The sequence below is a fragment of the Chinchilla lanigera genome, unplaced genomic scaffold, assembly GCF_000276665.1.
Source record: "Chinchilla lanigera isolate Chin_1 unplaced genomic scaffold, ChiLan1.0 scaffold00061, whole genome shotgun sequence".
Classification (NCBI taxonomy): domain Eukaryota; kingdom Metazoa; phylum Chordata; class Mammalia; order Rodentia; family Chinchillidae; genus Chinchilla; species Chinchilla lanigera.
The window spans coordinates 8,462,527-8,480,598 of record NW_004955462.1 but is presented as its reverse complement, the minus strand read 5'-3'; the positions used below and the strand labels follow the sequence as shown (position 1 = coordinate 8,480,598).

The following is an 18,072-nucleotide window of genomic DNA, read 5'->3' as shown; positions in this document are numbered from 1 at the left end:
AAGTGCATCCCTGAGGTTCTGTTCAGCTGGCTTTTTTCTTGGGCTCCCTGGGAGAGAGGGTGAGGGAAGGGCAACAGAGATCAGAAGAGGAAAGGCAAACTGTGTGGGTAGAGGAAATAGGTACTTCCTGTGGTTACAATTGCATGTCACCTATTGGAGTATGGACAGCTGAAGGGTACTAAGGGAAAAATTCGGCTGGACTCAAAGGCAGAGAGATGTGGTTCCATCCTTTGTTCACTCTTAAGTAAGGAAAGGATACAGATAATTTTTTTTTTTTTTTTTTCCGGTACTGGGAATTGAACTCACGACCTTGCGCTTGCCAGGCAGGCGCTGTGCCACTGAGCTAAATCCCCAGCCCCTGGATACAGATAATCTTATATAAATAAAGGATACTTTGTTTTAAGTACTTGACCCCAATCATACCCTGTCATTGTCATTCCTGGTGTTTTGGCACGAATTACAATGCTAAGTTGTACTTTTAGAACAATAGAAAGCAAAAAGTGACTCTTGAAATTTGCAAAGAAGTGAATGTTCATGTTTTTATTGTTTTGGTTTTTTAATGAAGGGATAATACAAATGGCTGGGGACAGAAGCAACAGAGGAGGAAGAAAGCTAGGACCATCTCTGCAGAAGACATCTCCAAGCTAACACCAACAGAAGTAGATCCTCAGGACAGCCCTTCCCACTGGACCAGTGCAGGCGAATTTCCAGTGGTACCCCATGGCTGTCAGCCACATGCCAGTCTGCTCTCAGGAGTCCTGGGAAAAATCTACCTTCTAGCTGGGGGGAACAACATAGGGAGCAATCACCAGCAACCCCCTTCTTCTGATGACTCAAACCCCACTTTTAATTTTCAAAAGCCACCTGGCCACTCTCATCTCCCCAGGGTTCCAATCTGAACCCCATTCTCTGACATTTCTCTTTTCATTACTTTGACCTTCCTGGAGACTGATTCACACAGGTACCACTGGCCCCACAGCCATTTTCGTCTCTGGGTTTAGTAACATGTCTTTGAACTGAGGAGATTCTTCTAACCCTGTCTTTCAGCTCTGCCCTCAAACCTTTCCGCCTCCCTCTTTCACCTGCCAGTCCCTTTACTTCTAGGGCACGGAGCTCCGCACTTGGACTTGGCAGCACACATGCTTCCTGTGGTGAGGGAAGGTGGATGCCTATCCCCTGAAGTCTGAAGGCTGCCTTAATGAGGACCCTCGTTATCATTCGAGCAGACTTAGGTATACAGAGCCTTCACTGTACCCTTCCTTAAGCTGTGCCCCTCCCTCCATCCAGGTTCACCATGCTGAACTTGAAGCTAAATTTACAGTGACGATAGTCACAAGGCTGTGGCAGGTGCTCTAGGAGGTGGGCTGGAAGCGTGCTTGCTGTACGTACACACGGTGTGCGCAGAAGCCATCACCGGTCGTGTAGGACAGTCGCCGTGGAGAGTGTTAAAAGTGAGAAGCACAATTTAATTGTAAATGTGACCCTAGTCAGGAAGGCCCAGGAAGCTGGCACTGTAGCTCCCAGCTCAGAGAGAAAAAAGGAGAGCAGTAGAGACAGCTACAGGAGTTCCAACCGATGTTAACATAAGCGACACCATCAGGGCTCCTGGCCCCTTTCCCTTTACCCAGCTTTAGTAGGTGGCAAATCTAAACACTTGCAAATTCACAGTCGTAATCAGTCATCCGGCACATTATGAACTTCCACTGGCGATCCCTGTTGGGAGAGTCAAGAAATTAATGTCAGTGAGAATAGTCACGTGCTCTAGGATAAAGCACAGCTGGGGGAGAAGTGAGGAAGGAAGTTTGCAGGATCTCAGAAATGAAGGGATACCGAACCTCAGTTTTGCTCTTAGAAGCTTTCTCTGTGAAGTCTCCAATGAACCAACAGGTCTTTCCCCTGAAGGGGACCAGCTGGGTTACTTACCATGGAGAGGCTCCTGGGGGTTGCTGGTGATTGCTCCCTATGTTGTTCCCCCCAGTACCTCGAGGAGCTCTAGGCTAACAGCTTGGAGCAAAAGCATTTACTTAACATCAAATCCACTCCACTGTGAAGCCTCTTAAAAGGTCATCAGTCTACCCTCTCATTGATTCTTTCTCTCAAGGAGTGCTCACCTGGGCTAGGCTCCAGGCCAGAGAGATATAGGTTTCCTTTCAGAAAGCACCACCACAGAGAAAAGAAAGGAAAGGAAAGCAACCCTAGAACTTTTTAAAGTGAAAAAGAGAATGCCAGCCATTCTGGCCTATCAGAAATGCTTATTTGCTGAAGTGGTGGAGATGGGTCTTAGGGAACAGAGGATTGCCCAGTTTTGGAAATCCTGGTCTGGGTATGTGTCAAAGAATGTTCTTTGGTAGGGACAAAGCCATGTTTTTCACTCAGCCATTTAATAAGATCTATTAGGCCTGGCACTCCTGTGGCTTAGTAGCACTGAACAATGAGAATCACAATTGTAACTATTATGTAATATGCACTTCAATATATCCAGCATGGTACTAAACGCTCAACATGTTTTCTCAGTAGTTTTCACAGTGATCCATTGTTTCCATGAAGAAGCAGATGCGGACAAATATGTGACCTGCTCTAAGGGGACGCAAGTAATTGGTGATAGGGGCAGAGTCCAAGTCTCTTATACTCAGATCTGGGTCTTCGATTTGGGAGATTGCTCTGTTTCCCTAACATGGTGCCCAGAACGCCATGGGATATGGCTCTCATGCCCTTTACACAGTGCTACTAATGGATAAAAATAAAGAATTTTTCTTTATTTAATCATGCAAATCTTTTCAAAGTACAGTGGGGTCCTTTAATTTAAACTCAGAATTACCTCTCTCCCTTTTCAATCTTCCACGCTCTTTCCAATTCAGTTTCACCTGGGCACCAAGCAGGCAAAGGCCTCAGCACAGCTTCTGAATGGCAGTGGGGCTGACCACTGGCAGTTCTGGAGGGCTGGTGCCCTCCGCCCCCACAGGCTGAGGAGGCTTCATTGCTCCCACTGCTGCTACAGATTGTTTGTTTTAGAACAGTCGTTTACAGAGGCCCCAGAACAGGTTTTCCAGGGATTGGGTGATTGGCTATTTATTGGCATTTGCTCCTGCAAATGTCAACAGAGGACATAGTTTGTTTTAGATGTTCAGCAAACTGCTGGCATGTGTGTTTACCAAATGAATTTCATTGCTGCACCCGGTTCTTAGGTATCTATATACTAAAAGGCAAAGATAAACAAGGTTTCATGGCCAGGCATTCATACTGCTTTTTTAAGAGAGAGTTAAATTTATAGTGTTTATAAACGTCCCAGCCTAAGGTTTTGTGTAAGAGCCACCAAAACAGACAGAGACAGTAAGTTCCGCGTGTTCCTTCTTGCTCATCTCTTCCCCTTTTCTCTCCTTTCCTACCACCTAAAGTGGGGGCCAGATAGAGGTCCAGGATTGGAAATGGTCCTGGTTGGTGGTGGACACTTCTCTAATCGTTTTTGTCTTCCTCTTTCATGTCTAGTGACAAAAGTATTCTCTGAATCTAGTGAGGGGAAGAACTTGGAACATACAAGTTTAGGACTCCTCTCTGGGGCAAGCTGGAATCCATCTTCTCTGCATCATGATGAGCTGAGTTCCGGAGGACAACTCATTGCTCATTGCTTCCTGATGAATAGCCAAACCCTTAGTTAATCCTTGAATAAGAATCTAAAATAGGAAAAAATCCTAGGCCAAAATTCCTGCAAACATAGTCCTTGCATGGAGCTAGGCCCCTCTTCCTCTAACTCCCAGCCCATGAGAAATGGTCATTTTTCTCACCTTTCCACAGCAGAGAAAGTGGTTGTGGCTCCTCGGATATAGTAATCATAGTTGTAGGAAATCATGTCTATTTCCTCCCCATAATGGCCTGGATACTCTGTTGTCAGCCTATATGAGGAGAACAGAGGATTAGAGGGGAAAAGATTTTTTAAAAAATCATTATCACTAGGAGCAAACAAAAGGCATATTATAAAGAAGGGGTGAAGTTTGGATACCTTGGGAGATCTAAACGGAGGTTAGCTGATCTCTAAGAAACCACTCCAAGCTGCAAAAAGACAGCTCTTCTGCCACTTTCACCTTCCTTTTTAACTGTACACTGGCAAAGACATAGCAGACTCCCTGGCTTAGAGGTAACAGTGAATAATATCAATGTTAGTCCCATTGTATTCAAGGCAGGTAGGACAGTGTTTCCAAACTGTGAATTATGACTCATTATTAGATCACAGACTCAACTCAATTGATTATGACCAACTTTAAAAGAGGACAAATAAAATAGAACAGAATATCAGAGAATGCATTGCATGCAGTAAAGATAGGCTCACTTCTGTGTGTAAAAATTTGTTTCAAATGTATCTGTGCATATTTATATGATATGCACATTATGTGATAGTTTAATATTTATTTCTTATCAGGAGTCATAACCAAAGAAGTATTCAAGAGTATTTAACTAAAATGTAATCTCCACAAAGGTGGAGATTTCCTTATCCACAATTGTTTCTCTAGCAGTTAAAACAGTTCCTAGTGCATAGTAAATATTTGCTGAATAAGCAAATGGCTTTGAATGAGTTGGTGTGTTTCCTGATCCACAGAAGAATGAAAGCCACCTTATAAGTTTTTCTTTGGAACTAATGAAAATGTAAACAATATAATGGTGCTTGTCATGTGTTAAATTTTAAAAACCTATTTTCCCTCCCCCTCCCCCTTCTCCTCCTTTTCCTTTTTTCTCCCCAAAATTGAATCAATCTTGGGGCTCCCTGTGAGAAGGCACATTGTGAAGTATCAGATATACAGTACTATATAGATTACAAATATTTATTATAGTAAAAAAATTGCTAGTAATTCTCACACTATTCCCCCTTGCTTCACCACACTAATCTCATTATTCTTGACATTTTCTGAAGTGGTCCTGGAAGTCTTCTTTCTTGAGTGTCCTTGTGTGATATGATAAAAAAAAATATGGTAAATGCTGTGGCCAAAAGCCATCCGGCAGAAAGAGAGGCTCGTAAAAACAGTATGGTGTGTCCCCGTCCACCTTGCCACCAGACCTAGCACTGTGCAACTTCTGTTCTTTGACAAAGTCAAAGCAATCATGAAAGTTAAATGTCTTGAAAGGATTCAGGAAATCATGGCAGCTATGCAGTGCAACTAAAGACATTCACAAAAGAAGATGTCCAGAACTGCTTCAGAAAGTGGCAAGAACAATGGGATAAGTGCATTTGAAGCAAGGGGGAATATTTTTAGGGACATTAATGGCAATGTGTCTTTTACTATAATAAATCTATAAAATTTAAACATTCACCATACATTTCAATCATATCTTGTATTTTCTGTAGTAGAATAAATCTAGTATAGTTCTCATGAGGGCTTTACTGTTACAGATCTTTGGGATAAAAACAGTCCTTTCACATGAAATAGTCCTTTTCAAAGTTTATCAAGACTCTTAAGTCTGCTCAGGAAATAAGTTACTCAGTGTCAGTAATTTAATTTGATCTGTATTTACCAGGTCACTGTATATCGATGATAGAAAGATCTCCTATCCTGACTGATGATCTGTTTCTCAAGAATGTAAAGACTGTTTTGAGAACCCAGAAAGACTGATTTATAAGCTGGCAGGACTCCTAGCAGGATCTCAGTGCCTGGGTACTGCAAAGTAAATGGTTAGCCCAGATCCCTGGGAGTTGGTGAGAACCCGAAGCTTCACTCTCTTGGCTCATAGTCATTCTTCTTCCCATATTACTCAATCATCCTTACCCTCTGATTTGTCTTTTATTAAGATGCAGTTGTGCTTTATCACATGCCAAGCCTCAACCTATGCATAATTGCTTGTTATATCTGCGAAGGGAAATGAGGTTCTGCTACTTCAGAAACCTATTTTGTGCTTCCAAAGAGAACAGAAATAGGACTTCCTACTTCTAAGGAAAAAGTCAGTTAACTGGCTCAAAAGTATATCTAATTTGGCTTCATTGATTTGTTATCCATGAACATTCTGACAAGGACTGTACTAAGTTTATCCAAAGAAAGATGGGATTGTTGAAAGGGATGTTTTTATTTCAGGAAATATAAAATATTTTCCAGAACTTTGGAAGCACTGTTTAGATTTAATGTATGAAAGTTAATTACAAAAATATTTTATTTCTGTGAAGGCAGTCAGTATCTGTATTTGGTAATAATACATGAGGCTAGACCCAATTGCCAAAACAACTTGGGAATAATCATGCTATGTTTTTATTTTTTGAGTGTTTACCCTCTAATCTGTCCTCAGATTACTTGGATAACTAAATATATTTGGAATAAAACTGGAACAGACAGCTTGTATTTTAAAATAAATAACAAGAAGGTTTAAGCTCCAGCAGTGGGAAAATGTTATCCAGTACTTTCTTTGACAAGGATTCTGTATTACTTCATTTTTGGTAGCAAACAGATGAGGGCCTCCTGCCCAGTTGGACAGTTTTACTGAGGGTGGATATCTAGAACGGACTAGAGGAAGTGGGTTGACTCTTGCTGGTACTATGGTCTTTTAAGTCAGGCTTGCTTTTGCTAGATTTTTGGTTGTCACTGTTTTGCTTTTGTCATAAAACCATGAGATGGAGTTTATACTTTCTTACAGAATCTTGGGGTAAGAAAGATGTTGAAGAAGGTTCAATATTGATGGCAATCATTGCTACTTTGGAAAACTAAAAATAATAAGGGAGAAATGGCCCCAATCATTGATAAAAACTGACTCTTTAGAACACCACTGATAACAAGATCTTTTTCTCAATATAGGCCAAGATTCCTTATTTTTGAATCATATACAAGTGTCTCCACTTAGTTATTGGTATTGGGCATATGCGCACACATTCATACACACACACACACACACACACACACACACACACACACTCATAGCTTTAACTAAAAAAAATCTTAGTCATATCTCCTGTGAGAAAAAAAATTAAACTTTCACAGCTAGACACTGAGACAGGGCATAACAATTTATCAGGAAATTAAAAGAGGCTGCAAGGAAGCAGACTGGCCAGGGTTCCATTGGCTCTGACCCTGGGAGAAAGTTCAGTGTGGTTCCAGCTTTCTTGTGAATTACTAGGTCACTTTAGGCAGCTTTTTGGCAAAGCTACTTCATAGTAAGCATTGCCATACTTTTGTAGACCCATTAAAACAACCAAAGTAGTCTTTGGCTTGGCAAGATGAAGGGGAGGATAGATCAGGAAGGAGTCTTCATTCAACTTATTAAAATAAGTCTATATTTAAAGCACTTCTACAGGGAGCCATTCTTATCCCCTTTAAAAAAAACCTATGTGTGTGGTTTTTTGTGTGTATGTGTGTGTATGTGTTTGTGTGTGTGTGTTCATGCCTCAGTCACTTTTGGATGAAATTCTATTGGGGTACCATTTCTTACTCTCCAATGCTTTTCCTCTTGTCTCCAAGCAAAATAAGAAACAACATTTTTCCAAAGCTACAAGGAAGAGACAATGCAACCACACAAGACCATATGTACAGTTTCTTGTGTCAAATGAGGATGAAGGAGATAGAGAGAAAGACTATCATTGAAGACAGCCAATTCTAACTGAAGAGATATTTTAAGATTGTATAGACCCTCTCATCAAAGATTCTTTAAGGACTAACATTATGAACAGATCCAACTCTATTCAATGAATATGGGCTGACCAATACAATATCACAGAATGAGCTGTTGCCAACTGATGTTAAGGCTTCTATGTCATGGGAATAGGACCTGTCACAGAGCAGAGGTCAGATACATGCTCCCACATGCATTTTGAAAAGAAGTAGAGAGCTACAATGTATTTTCACAAAGTGGCAAATTTTACTCATTGTCAGAAGTTTGTGTGAAAACTGGGTTTCAATTTATTCCTCAACATAAGTTGGCTTGATGTAAGATTATGTGGAATTCCATCTCCACTAGACTTTATTCATTATGGAGTGATTGGAGCTAATATAAAATGTTACAGCTCTGAGATCTGCCTGTTAGAGCTGCCTGACCGACTTGCAGGCAGTTGGAACACCTGGATTATTCAGAGGAGCTGTCCTGGAGGCTCCACTTTGGGACATTTGCTCCTACTAGTATGCACGTGAAGAAATGTGATCTTGTCTCATGGGCCCAAGTCAGCAAGAATCACCTCCTTGATCTTATCCTACTCTAGAGGGGAAACCAGATTCTTTACTGTACAAATGAGGAGAAAATACCAGCATTATTTCATGAAAATGACTGATACAGTAAGCGCTCTGAGGAATCATTGGTATGCCATCCTACTCATCTTTTTGATTTAGTGCTAAAGAAGGCATGGAAGTGGATTTGATGTGTTGAAGTTGAGTTATGTTCTATAGTTAGCTAAAAATAGGCTGGGCCTTTCTGACATGCAAATTATTAAGAATTTACTTTAGTAAACCCAGTCTGCTCATGATCATCTCCCTTGAACAATGCTTTTCCAGGTAAGCTACAAGGAATGGGAATATTTTAATTTAGATGATGTTGCTAATGCCCTGGCATCCTTAACAGGTGCTTCAGTAGAAACTGACTGAATTATTTTGCAAAGACAGAAAAAAAATAAAATTCACTCCAAAAGAACAACTACCCTCATTTCCTTCCCAAGGAGCTGGAGAATGGCCAAGTGGGACCAAATGCCTAGGACTTGTACAATCACCCAAATGTCCTCTGCACAAACAGCCTGAACCCTGGGGCTCTGGGAGTGTGAGAAAGAATGTCAAATGTCCATGTCCTCTTGTGGTACTTGGGGGGTTCATATCCCAAACATTTCAGATATGTATCACAACACAAGGGAATGTAGTTTCAAGGATATCTATGGCTTAGAAATTAGAAGAGTAACATCCCTGAACAGTTTTCAAATGCTCTTATGGAGTGTGTTTCCAGCTCTCTGTCCAAGCCCAGGGCTGGTCAGCAGCAAGTCTGTTCTGACTCATGTTGCCTTTCATTGACATTAAATCACGACCTCCCTGGGCCTGAGCATCAGTAGAGACATCATCTCCCCTTTCACTAAAATAACTACTTCCTTCGCTGTTTTCACTACCAGATACCGACTGTACTGTTGCCTAAAGCTTCGCCTGTATAGGTCTTAGTCCTTCCACTGATTGAGGTATGGGATTGGAGACAGATAGACCTTCTGCTCCTTGGTTCCCTCATCAGTACAATAGTAACATAATTCCTGTGTGTGGGGATTTAATGAGCTAATGTGAGCACAGGGTAGATGTCAATCAATAAAAGTCATCAGCATTACGGACTTAATCAAAATCTATGAATTACACTTATTTTATACCCATTCATCTGCGTTGACTGGCTGGTTAAATTAATTAATGAACAGAGAAATGAATGATTGGCTCTAGGATCCTGTAGGGGGAGAAGACTACATAGAATGAAGCAACAGATTGAGTCGGCAACTGAGAGGTTCGCTTTGCTTTAAGCAGCTAGCAGGGCCTGGCTTGGGTTAAGCAGCTCTCAGACAACCAATCACATCTCTGAAATGTCTGCCTTTGAAGTCTGAGCATGGGGGGTGGTGCTCAAATGTGGGCAGGAAATACATATCTAAATTACAAATACAGTTCAGTAATTATGACAGCCACTCTAGCTGATGAGAGGGGCGACTGACTTTTCTCAAGCTCTAAGGGGCTGTTGTCTGCCAGAGTGATGCTTGCCAGGGTTTTTGGAGGGCGCAGAAGCATCTCATCCCAATGCAAGCTCTGTAAAATGTAATGTTCCACCCTTGTCTTCTCAAAGTATGGCTACTGTCATGTTTGTAACAACAACTTCCAATTTACTGAGAGCAGTGAGTGTGGAAACTGCCCTTCTCATCAGGCTTCTGGGAAATGAGCTGGAAGAGGCTAGCCAGGAAGGGCCAGGGGTGACAGGTACGATGGTGGAAGGGCCTGGGGCTCTTCCTGTCCTAAGACAGTGTTTTCAGGGAGTGGGTCTGGCAAATGCACCCCATCTTATATTCAGATCTGAATGATGAGGACAGGAATGAAAGATTAGCTTTGATCAGATGCTTTGAGTGTGAGAGGGGAGACAAATGTCCTGCTTATTGGATTTTGTTGCTATTAATTCAAGCTATCCAAGAATTAAGATCAACCACTCTCTGGTTTAGGATTTGGGCACAGAGAGAAGAGAGGTAGGCAGTGGTGGATACAAAGTCTGAGTCACAGAATCTATGAGATGAATGAGAATGTAAAGGTGATCTCAGCCAATGCATTATTTTGTCTGCCAAAATATATTATCCAGTGAACCTACTGAATGACCAAGGATCAGAAGAACTATGGTTTAGGAGAAGAAGGGGTTGCTCAATTGAAAACCCTCGACTCCTGGGACACACAGCCTCTTCTGGCCAGAACACAAACTGGTGTGCATTGCATAAGCAGCTGAAGCTCCTTGGAGAGGGACAAGTACTTTGTCTCTGAAGGGCTGTGGCTCCTCCACTGACATGTGTTTGCTGTTTGCAGGCCACTAGACTAAGAATTTGAAATTTTCCTTCATAAATAAATATGTGTAAAATTTACACAGGCATCCAATCCAGTGGGGACGGCATATCCACATCTATCAGGAATTCACTTTCCTGCCAGAGTGCAGTGATGTTCTGATAGACACCAGGGAACTGCACACACTGAAATGAAGCAGCACCTTGGTTCCCACCAAACAAATAAATCCTGCACTCTCTTGGGAGTTGGTTGATGATTTATTTTCTTCCAGCCCATCATTTTAATATTTCAGAATGCTTAAGCTAGCTCAAAACACTGCTGCAGAATATCTTCCAAAATGGAAGAGGAAAAGTGTGGTCCCTACCCAGGAGTGTCAGTTCCCTGGGAGGCAATTCAAACCAGTTTCAAATAAGAGTATAATCAGCACCTTCGATCTAGGAAGGTATTAGAAAAGAGTTCTCACTTCAGTCTGTAGGGCTTTTAAAGAGATCAAGTAAAATAAAGTAGAGGAAATAAGTGTCACGTACAAAACATCATCATAGCAAAAGCAGGCTTCACCCATTGTCACTGTTCCTAGGGGCGTGTAACACACTGATATTTGCAAATTTATTAAGTGTCTACTTTGTAGCAGGTAATATGTACAGATGTTGAAGGAAGAAGACCTAATTTATGCCCTGGAGGCTTCATTCAATTTAGAAAGACATAATATAACATTAAGACTCAGGCAATTTAAAGATGTCACAAAAATGTCTAGACACCCGTGGGATAGTGAGTCATACACTGTACCATGGTGCTTAGCACACACTCCACATTCTTTTGCTTTTTTTTTTTTTTTCTTTTTAAAACCGTCCCATTTGCTTTAGCCACCATGGAAGCTCTTGGCTGTAACATGGTGCTGTCAAAAATAGAGCCAATCGAGGAGTTGAAGCCAAAGCTAGTGGGATTCTTGTCAAAGGTGAATTGCCAGGCCCTTCCCAGCCATCCTGCCCTCTGTCTGGAGGTTCTGGCCAACAGCAGTGTGTCAGGGCATGGGGTTTAGTGGGAGAAGAGAAGAGGTTTGAGGCTGGGTGTGAGAGTGAGAAGGTCACTGCAGACTGAGGCTTGGGAGAAATTTTACCTGCTGGTCTCTATTTGCTGATTGTCAACTGTGAGACTTTGTTCCTACATTCTATCTGCATACTCAAGAGATTCTTAGGGTCTTAATGCATAAGCTGTACCTGAGGGAAACTGGAGTAGTCCTTTCTAAATTATGTGAGAGGAAGGGCATCTAGCATTTGTGAGGAAGAATTTGTAGTGAACTGGAACCAGCCCAGGTGGCCACTGAATCTGGTCTAATGGGTCTGGGTTGTCATTAGAACAGTAATGGAATTGGAAACATAAAGACCTGTCCATTTCAGGCCTCAGCATCCAAGGAAACAGGATAAATTTCAAGCAAAATACTTGGAATGTTAACACAGATCACAGAGATCCACTGAATATAGGAGGAACAGAAGGTTTGGATGTCTCCCCTTAGTGCTGCCCTTCCCCTCATGCACTCTCTACCTCTGCTGTTTGACAGCTGTCTTTACATCAGTGAGCCTCAAGGTCCTGTCTGGCTGGTTACCCAAAGCCTTAGGCCCAGTCCTGCTCCCTATGGTATTCTGCACTGCAGGCTGTCATGCATCTTCACAGAGACCTCAGGCTTCAGTGATGCGGGATGTGGCTGCCCCAAATCTCTCCTTCTTAGCCTGGGGAGGAAGAGTCAGTGTACCCCAAGAGACTTTCTGAGGTGACCCACTTATTGTGTCTCTGCATATCCAACTCCAGTCACTTCCTACAAGGCCATCTGACCCCTAACCCGACCCTGGGCAGAGTTTGTCTTTGAAAAACTTGTTCTTTGGTGAAGAGGTTGGTCTCTTCCTCAACTGGGAGGGATTGTGCTTGTGAAGGTTAATTTTGATTGTCAACTGGAGTAGCTGGACAGACTCCTAGTAGATTAGTAAAACACACTTCTGGCTGTGACCCTGAAGACTATATCTGGCCCCTGGCCCCTTCTTCTGTAGCACTATTTCTCTGTGCTGTGCTTCCTGGTCACAATGAAGTGAGTGGCTTTGTGCCACCATATCCTTCTGCCATGATGTTCCTGCCTTGGAACCAGCTCACCATGGACTAAATCCTCTGAAACCATGAGCTAAGAATAAGCCACTCCTCTTTTCAATGATGGGTGTCATGTATTTTGTCTCAGCAATGGAAAAGTGGACTGATACATTGCTTTAAGACTGGCCAGCTCTGTTTCATCATAATCATTGGCAGTGCCAGGCATGTATCTCATATAATTCTCAAAACCAAACCAGCAAATACATTGAAGTCATTCGTTCATGTAACAAATGTTAGTGAGGGCCTGCTGTGTGTCTGACGTTATTGAAAGGGCTTTGCATACATTACTATGAAGATCTCTGCTTGGGTAGGGGCTGATATTATAGGGCAGAGGTAGCCAGAGGGAAGTGAAGAATAAAAACATTAAGAAAACTGTATTTCTTAGGCCATTCCACCTTATTCTGCATGCCCTCCAGGGTCATTTATCTGCACATTTAGTCAATATTATTAGAAACACACTATGGTCCAGGCACTGTCTTAGGCATTAGAAGACAAGGCCTAGTTTATCAGATTTTGTAAAATTTAGAAAACGTGGCTCTCATTTCAGTGACAGACTGAGGGTCTGGAGACATAAAGTGTTTGCTAGAGAGAGTGTGACTACAGCAGGTTCAGGAGGAGGGCAAAGCGGGAGGAGGAGGCCGTAAGGAGCAGCCAGCACAGACAGGACCTCGTGTTTTTTGCTGCCCACAGCAGCCTTCTTCCACCTACTCCCCCATGCAGACCTTTAGGTCTTTGATCCAGGACCTATCACATTGTATCATCCACCCTGGCCGTGCCTGCTCACCTCTTGCAATTGAGTAAAGAAAGCCCTTTTAGGGAGCTGGAGGAGTCCCTGCTCCTTTCTGCAGCTACAGATATCAGCTGACTTTGAGCTCTGAGCTTACTATTTGTCGTGACTTTAGAAAGAACATTGCTTCCCTAGGGGCAGTGTGGCCCTCTCAGGCATTTGTGCAGGGACATTGTCTGGCTGCAGGGAACAAGCATTAAACTGTGCAGAGATAAATCACTCGGGTGAGCCAAGTCTCAAAGGTTGATACTTTTGGATTACTTTGTCCAAGGCAGAAATGCCTGGCTTGTTTGCTGATCAAAGGACTCGGGACAAGTTGTGCTATGAGTTATCAGGTTAAATATATATATATATATATACTCTCCTAATCAACTGGGAAGCTGGGTCAGGAGGAAGTTGGTAAGAGCCATGGAGAGGGAAAGGAATGTGATAGTACAGGGTGTGATGGTAAATTCATCCAGAAATAGAAGCATTTTTTTCTCTGTGTGTAACTGTAAACTCTAGCCCGTGACAGGGTTGCTTCTCCAGGTAGGACTGCAGGATGCGAAGGTCCCAAACAGGTCCTGTAGCCTTGATTGTGATGAGAAGTTGCCATGATAGTGGGAAAAAGCATAAAGACAGGATTCAGGGGTTCATCTCAGGACTTGGCACCTGAAGCTGGACACAATGGAACATGCCTGTAATCCCAGCACTTAGGGAGGCCAAGGAAGGAGGATCATAAGTTTAAGTTCAGCCTGAACAAGCTAGCTACTCTCAGCCAACTCTAACACCATGGGTCACCAGGGATTGGATGTGGCTCTTAGACTCACCAGCAGGAATAGGGGCATCTCTTGCTATAGCGACAGCAGTAAAATTGCCACTCCCGATCCAGCACTGACTCGAAGTACTGGCTCTGGAAGCCCGCCACCAGTCCATTGTTGGAACACGTCTGGTACCTGCAGAGAAAAAGACAGTCCCCAGGAACCTGAGACACTGATACATGACAGACCCCACCTGCCACAGTCACACTGCTTCCCTGACCTAGATTCCTAATAACATTGCACTTGAAAATATAACAATGGACTTTGCTATACTTGTGGAAATGACATATGCTCACTATTAAAATTCAGATGAGTGAGTCAGAATTTTTCAACAGAATTTTTCCTGGTATACTTCTATGAATATATAGTTAGAGGAAAGAATACATAAAGGGGTGGTTATGATTATCACAAATACAGAAGCCCATGTTATTCATGCCATTTAAAATAAAACAATTGCCACATGTGGTGGCACATGCCTGTAATCCCAGCACATGGGAGGCTGAGGCAGGAGGATCACTGTGAGTTTGAGGCCAGCCTGGGCTACAAAGTGAGTTCAAGGTCAGCCCAAACTGCATAGTGAAACCCTGTCTCAAAAAGACAAAAGAAATAAAGTAAAACAAAACAATATACATTTTAAAATTGAATTTAAAATGAAAAGAGGACAAAGGGAAATATTATAAATTGGTGAAAGTCAGACAAACATTTCAGTCGCCCCAGTAGAGCCCATGAAACCAAGATGGGCATCGTGATTTTTCCAGGGCAACCCAGTGCAAAGGCTGGTGCCACACCCCAGGATCTCACCATTACCCAGCAACCTTTCTACCACCCATCAGACCACAAGCTCCACAGGTTCTCAGAACTCCATCCCCAGCACCTGCAGAAGGCCCTGGGGTATGGGGCATTTCTCACAGAGTAGCAAGAGGGGTCTCTATCATGCTATAACGTCATCTAAATCCTCAGATACAGTAACTTCTGCACTCTGGTCCACCATCCAGAAGAAAGTTTTCATCTTCATTCTTCCTATGCTGCTGCAGGTAGTCTGGGAATCAGCCCCTTTCATCTTTACAGCACTTTGCTAAGGAAGTATTGGCTCAGAACAGTTCAGTCATTTCTTCCTTTTTTCCATCTCCAGTACTTCTGTCTCCAATTCTCCAAACCCCACAGTAAGGTTTACTATCTTCTGCTAAGTAAGGAACATGCTGTTTTCTCCTTGGACATGATAGGCTTCCACTGTATGCAGAATGCAATGTTTTACAAAATACCTTAGTTTCCTCCCTATTGCTAGAAGTGAATAGCAGAGCGATTTATAAAAAAATGGAGGTTTACTTAGTTCATGGTGCTGGGGGCTCAGAAACCCAAGAGCATGGTGCTGGCATCTATCACAGACCTTCTTGCTGCATAACATAGTGGAAGTTATCACGGAGCTAGATGAGCAATTGTGCTAGTTTGGATCACTCTTTCTCTTCTTGTAAAGCCTCAAATACTAGCCACTAAAGCCTTTGTGACCTCATCTACTCCTAATCATCTCCCAAAGGACTACCCATCCACATTCGAACTTGGAGATTAAGTTTCCAACACATGAACTTTGAAGAACAAATTCAAATTGTAGCACAAGACTTTCTCTAAGATGGGTTGTTATGGTTTGTGTCTGTGTGTCCCCCCAAAGCCTCATGCGGTGATGGGGCAGGCTTTTAGAGTTTGATTGATTATGGATGTGAGAGCTGCACCCGCCCTGGGGTGGATAGTTTACATATGTAAGGGAGAACAAGAGGCTGCTTGTGGCCATTTCCTGGCTTTTGTGTTTGTTGCTTTTGCTGTGTTCTGCCGCCATGAGCTGTAGCCCTCTGGCATGTGCCACTCTGCCTTATAACCTGCCAAGTATGGACTGAAACCTCCTCAAACTGTAAGCAAAATAAACCTTTCCTTCCTTAATTTTGGGTGTCAGGTATTTTGTCCCAGCAAAGAGAGAAAAGTAACCAAGACATGGGCCTTTGGCTACCTCTGGTTTTTGCATTTCCCACCCACCCAGGCCACTGTTCTGTTCTCTCTCAGGAATGGGAAGAGCAGAAAGTGGTTGTTTATGTTTACAAGTAAAGATACATTTCCAAAAAATATAATAGATAAAGTAAAAATATGTACCCCAAGTGATTACTGAGAGAACCTGCTGACATATGAACACTAATACAATTAGAAGCTAGATTTTATTTTATTCATTCTTGCTGCTGGAAATGAACTTGTAGATCTGACAAAACTACATATTAAATAGATTGCTTGTCTCCAGCTGGAAATGTATGTCCTCAGCATTCATTATTCATCTACTCATCTACTCATGCACATATGTACATTTGAATATGCATTTATTTATTCATCTGCCCATTCAGCACCTTATACTCTGCTACTATTCTGTATTAGTCATTTCTACTACATCAGAAGAAACCTTGAGACAGACTTGGTACTTGGTCAACCATGCTCCTAAGACTTGTAGGAAACTATGATGGACTACAGAACTCAGCATGAGAGATCAGTAACATAATTTAAGGTGTAAATTGAGACCTGCAGACCTTTTAGGATCTGGCCTTTTTTGCTGTACCATGGTTCACATCTTGTCAGGAGTAGCACTTTGTAAATGGTTGGTCCATCTTGATAAGCCACATGATTGAAATGGACTAGGAGCATCATTATAAGGTAGAAAGGTAGCTTTAGGGGCTGACATTCCAGAAAGATTTATTTATCCTGTTTCCTAGCATTGTGGGTGAGAGGCCACTTCAGAATGCGCTCTAAGAATCATAAGCAAAACTCTCATATGTCCCAAGAAAGAAGGGGCAGCAGGCTGCTACTGGACATAACTTCTTCTCTTAAGAAGCTGCCTCTCTTTTTTCAGCACTGTGCTGGGCTGTGGTTTCCCTGGAACTATTATATCACTGCTCTGGTTTGTACACTCAGACTCTATAGGAAACAGAATTCTCATGGTGGTAAGTTCCCTGAAGTGAAAATAAAATAAGGAGATAGGAGCACCTGTCTCATGGAGTACCAGTTCTGAAGGCAGTGCAAGCTTGTCAATTCCCCACCTCCTGTCAGGCAGCCAGCTCCATGTCACTTGTTCACCCACCATCTCAGATAATGTGAACCCTATAGGCTCCAAGCTGAAGAAAAGTCTATGACAGGCAACTAAGGATTAGCCTCTGCCCCCTGCCTCAGATTGATTGCCTCCACCTTTTTCATAGAGCGAGGCTACTTGGGAACCAGGCAGCATGAATCCGTTGGTTCTAGAACTGGAGCTTTGTAAAGGTGCATATTCCCAGCATGGAGAGCAGTGTAGTGGAGTAGGTCAGAGCAGGGGCTAGACTGTGGGACTGGTGCTCCCCTATGTCAGGATGATAGGATGGGCCCTATCTCTTCACTGGATGGCTTTGTTCTCTCTCCAACTGTAGAGGACAAAATAATATCACATACTGATTCAAGTTATTGTAAAGACCAAGTAAAACAATGTAAAGTCCTAAGATAGTGATCTTTCAAGGCCTGTCCCCTAGTATGGGGATACTTTGGTCCATGAACTTAGTTCTTTCCATGATTCTGGTTGCAAACTAATTACAAGCATATGCAGCCAGAATCATGGGATGAATTCTGCTACTAGAATCCTGGAAAGAATTAAACTTGTGAACAAAGGAACCACTGTACGTTCCTTAGTATTACCACTACACTTACATGTAGTCTACTCGGTAAGTGGGCGTATCTTTGTGAAGCTGCCCATGGCTCTGTGTCTCGATTTTAAAGTGCCAGTGGATTCATGTGTGTTCCCAGAGCTGCTGTCTCCTCACAACGAAGCTCGCTATGTTGGATGACTCAGCCAGCCACTCCCAAAGACAGATGCTTCAATATGTCTTCTCACCCCCAATAAATAGTA

The 18,072-nt window shown here is 42.6% G+C and overlaps 1 protein-coding gene across 1 annotated transcript in view; it reads right to left on the bottom strand.

Moving 5' to 3' along the window:
- Positions 1-513: 513 nt before the first annotated feature.
- Positions 514-18,072, bottom strand: part of Dpt (dermatopontin) — a 28,927-nt gene continuing 11,368 nt past the window's right edge. Inside the window, exons 2-4 of the mRNA XM_005398205.2 lie at positions 14,178-14,303; positions 3,783-3,890; positions 514-1,713 (exon numbers count right to left, since the gene is read on the bottom strand). Of these exons, the coding sequence (XP_005398262.1) occupies positions 1,647-1,713; positions 3,783-3,890; positions 14,178-14,303 (301 nt within the window). The 3' untranslated portion in view covers positions 514-1,646. The remainder of the gene's footprint in view (positions 1,714-3,782; positions 3,891-14,177; positions 14,304-18,072) is intronic.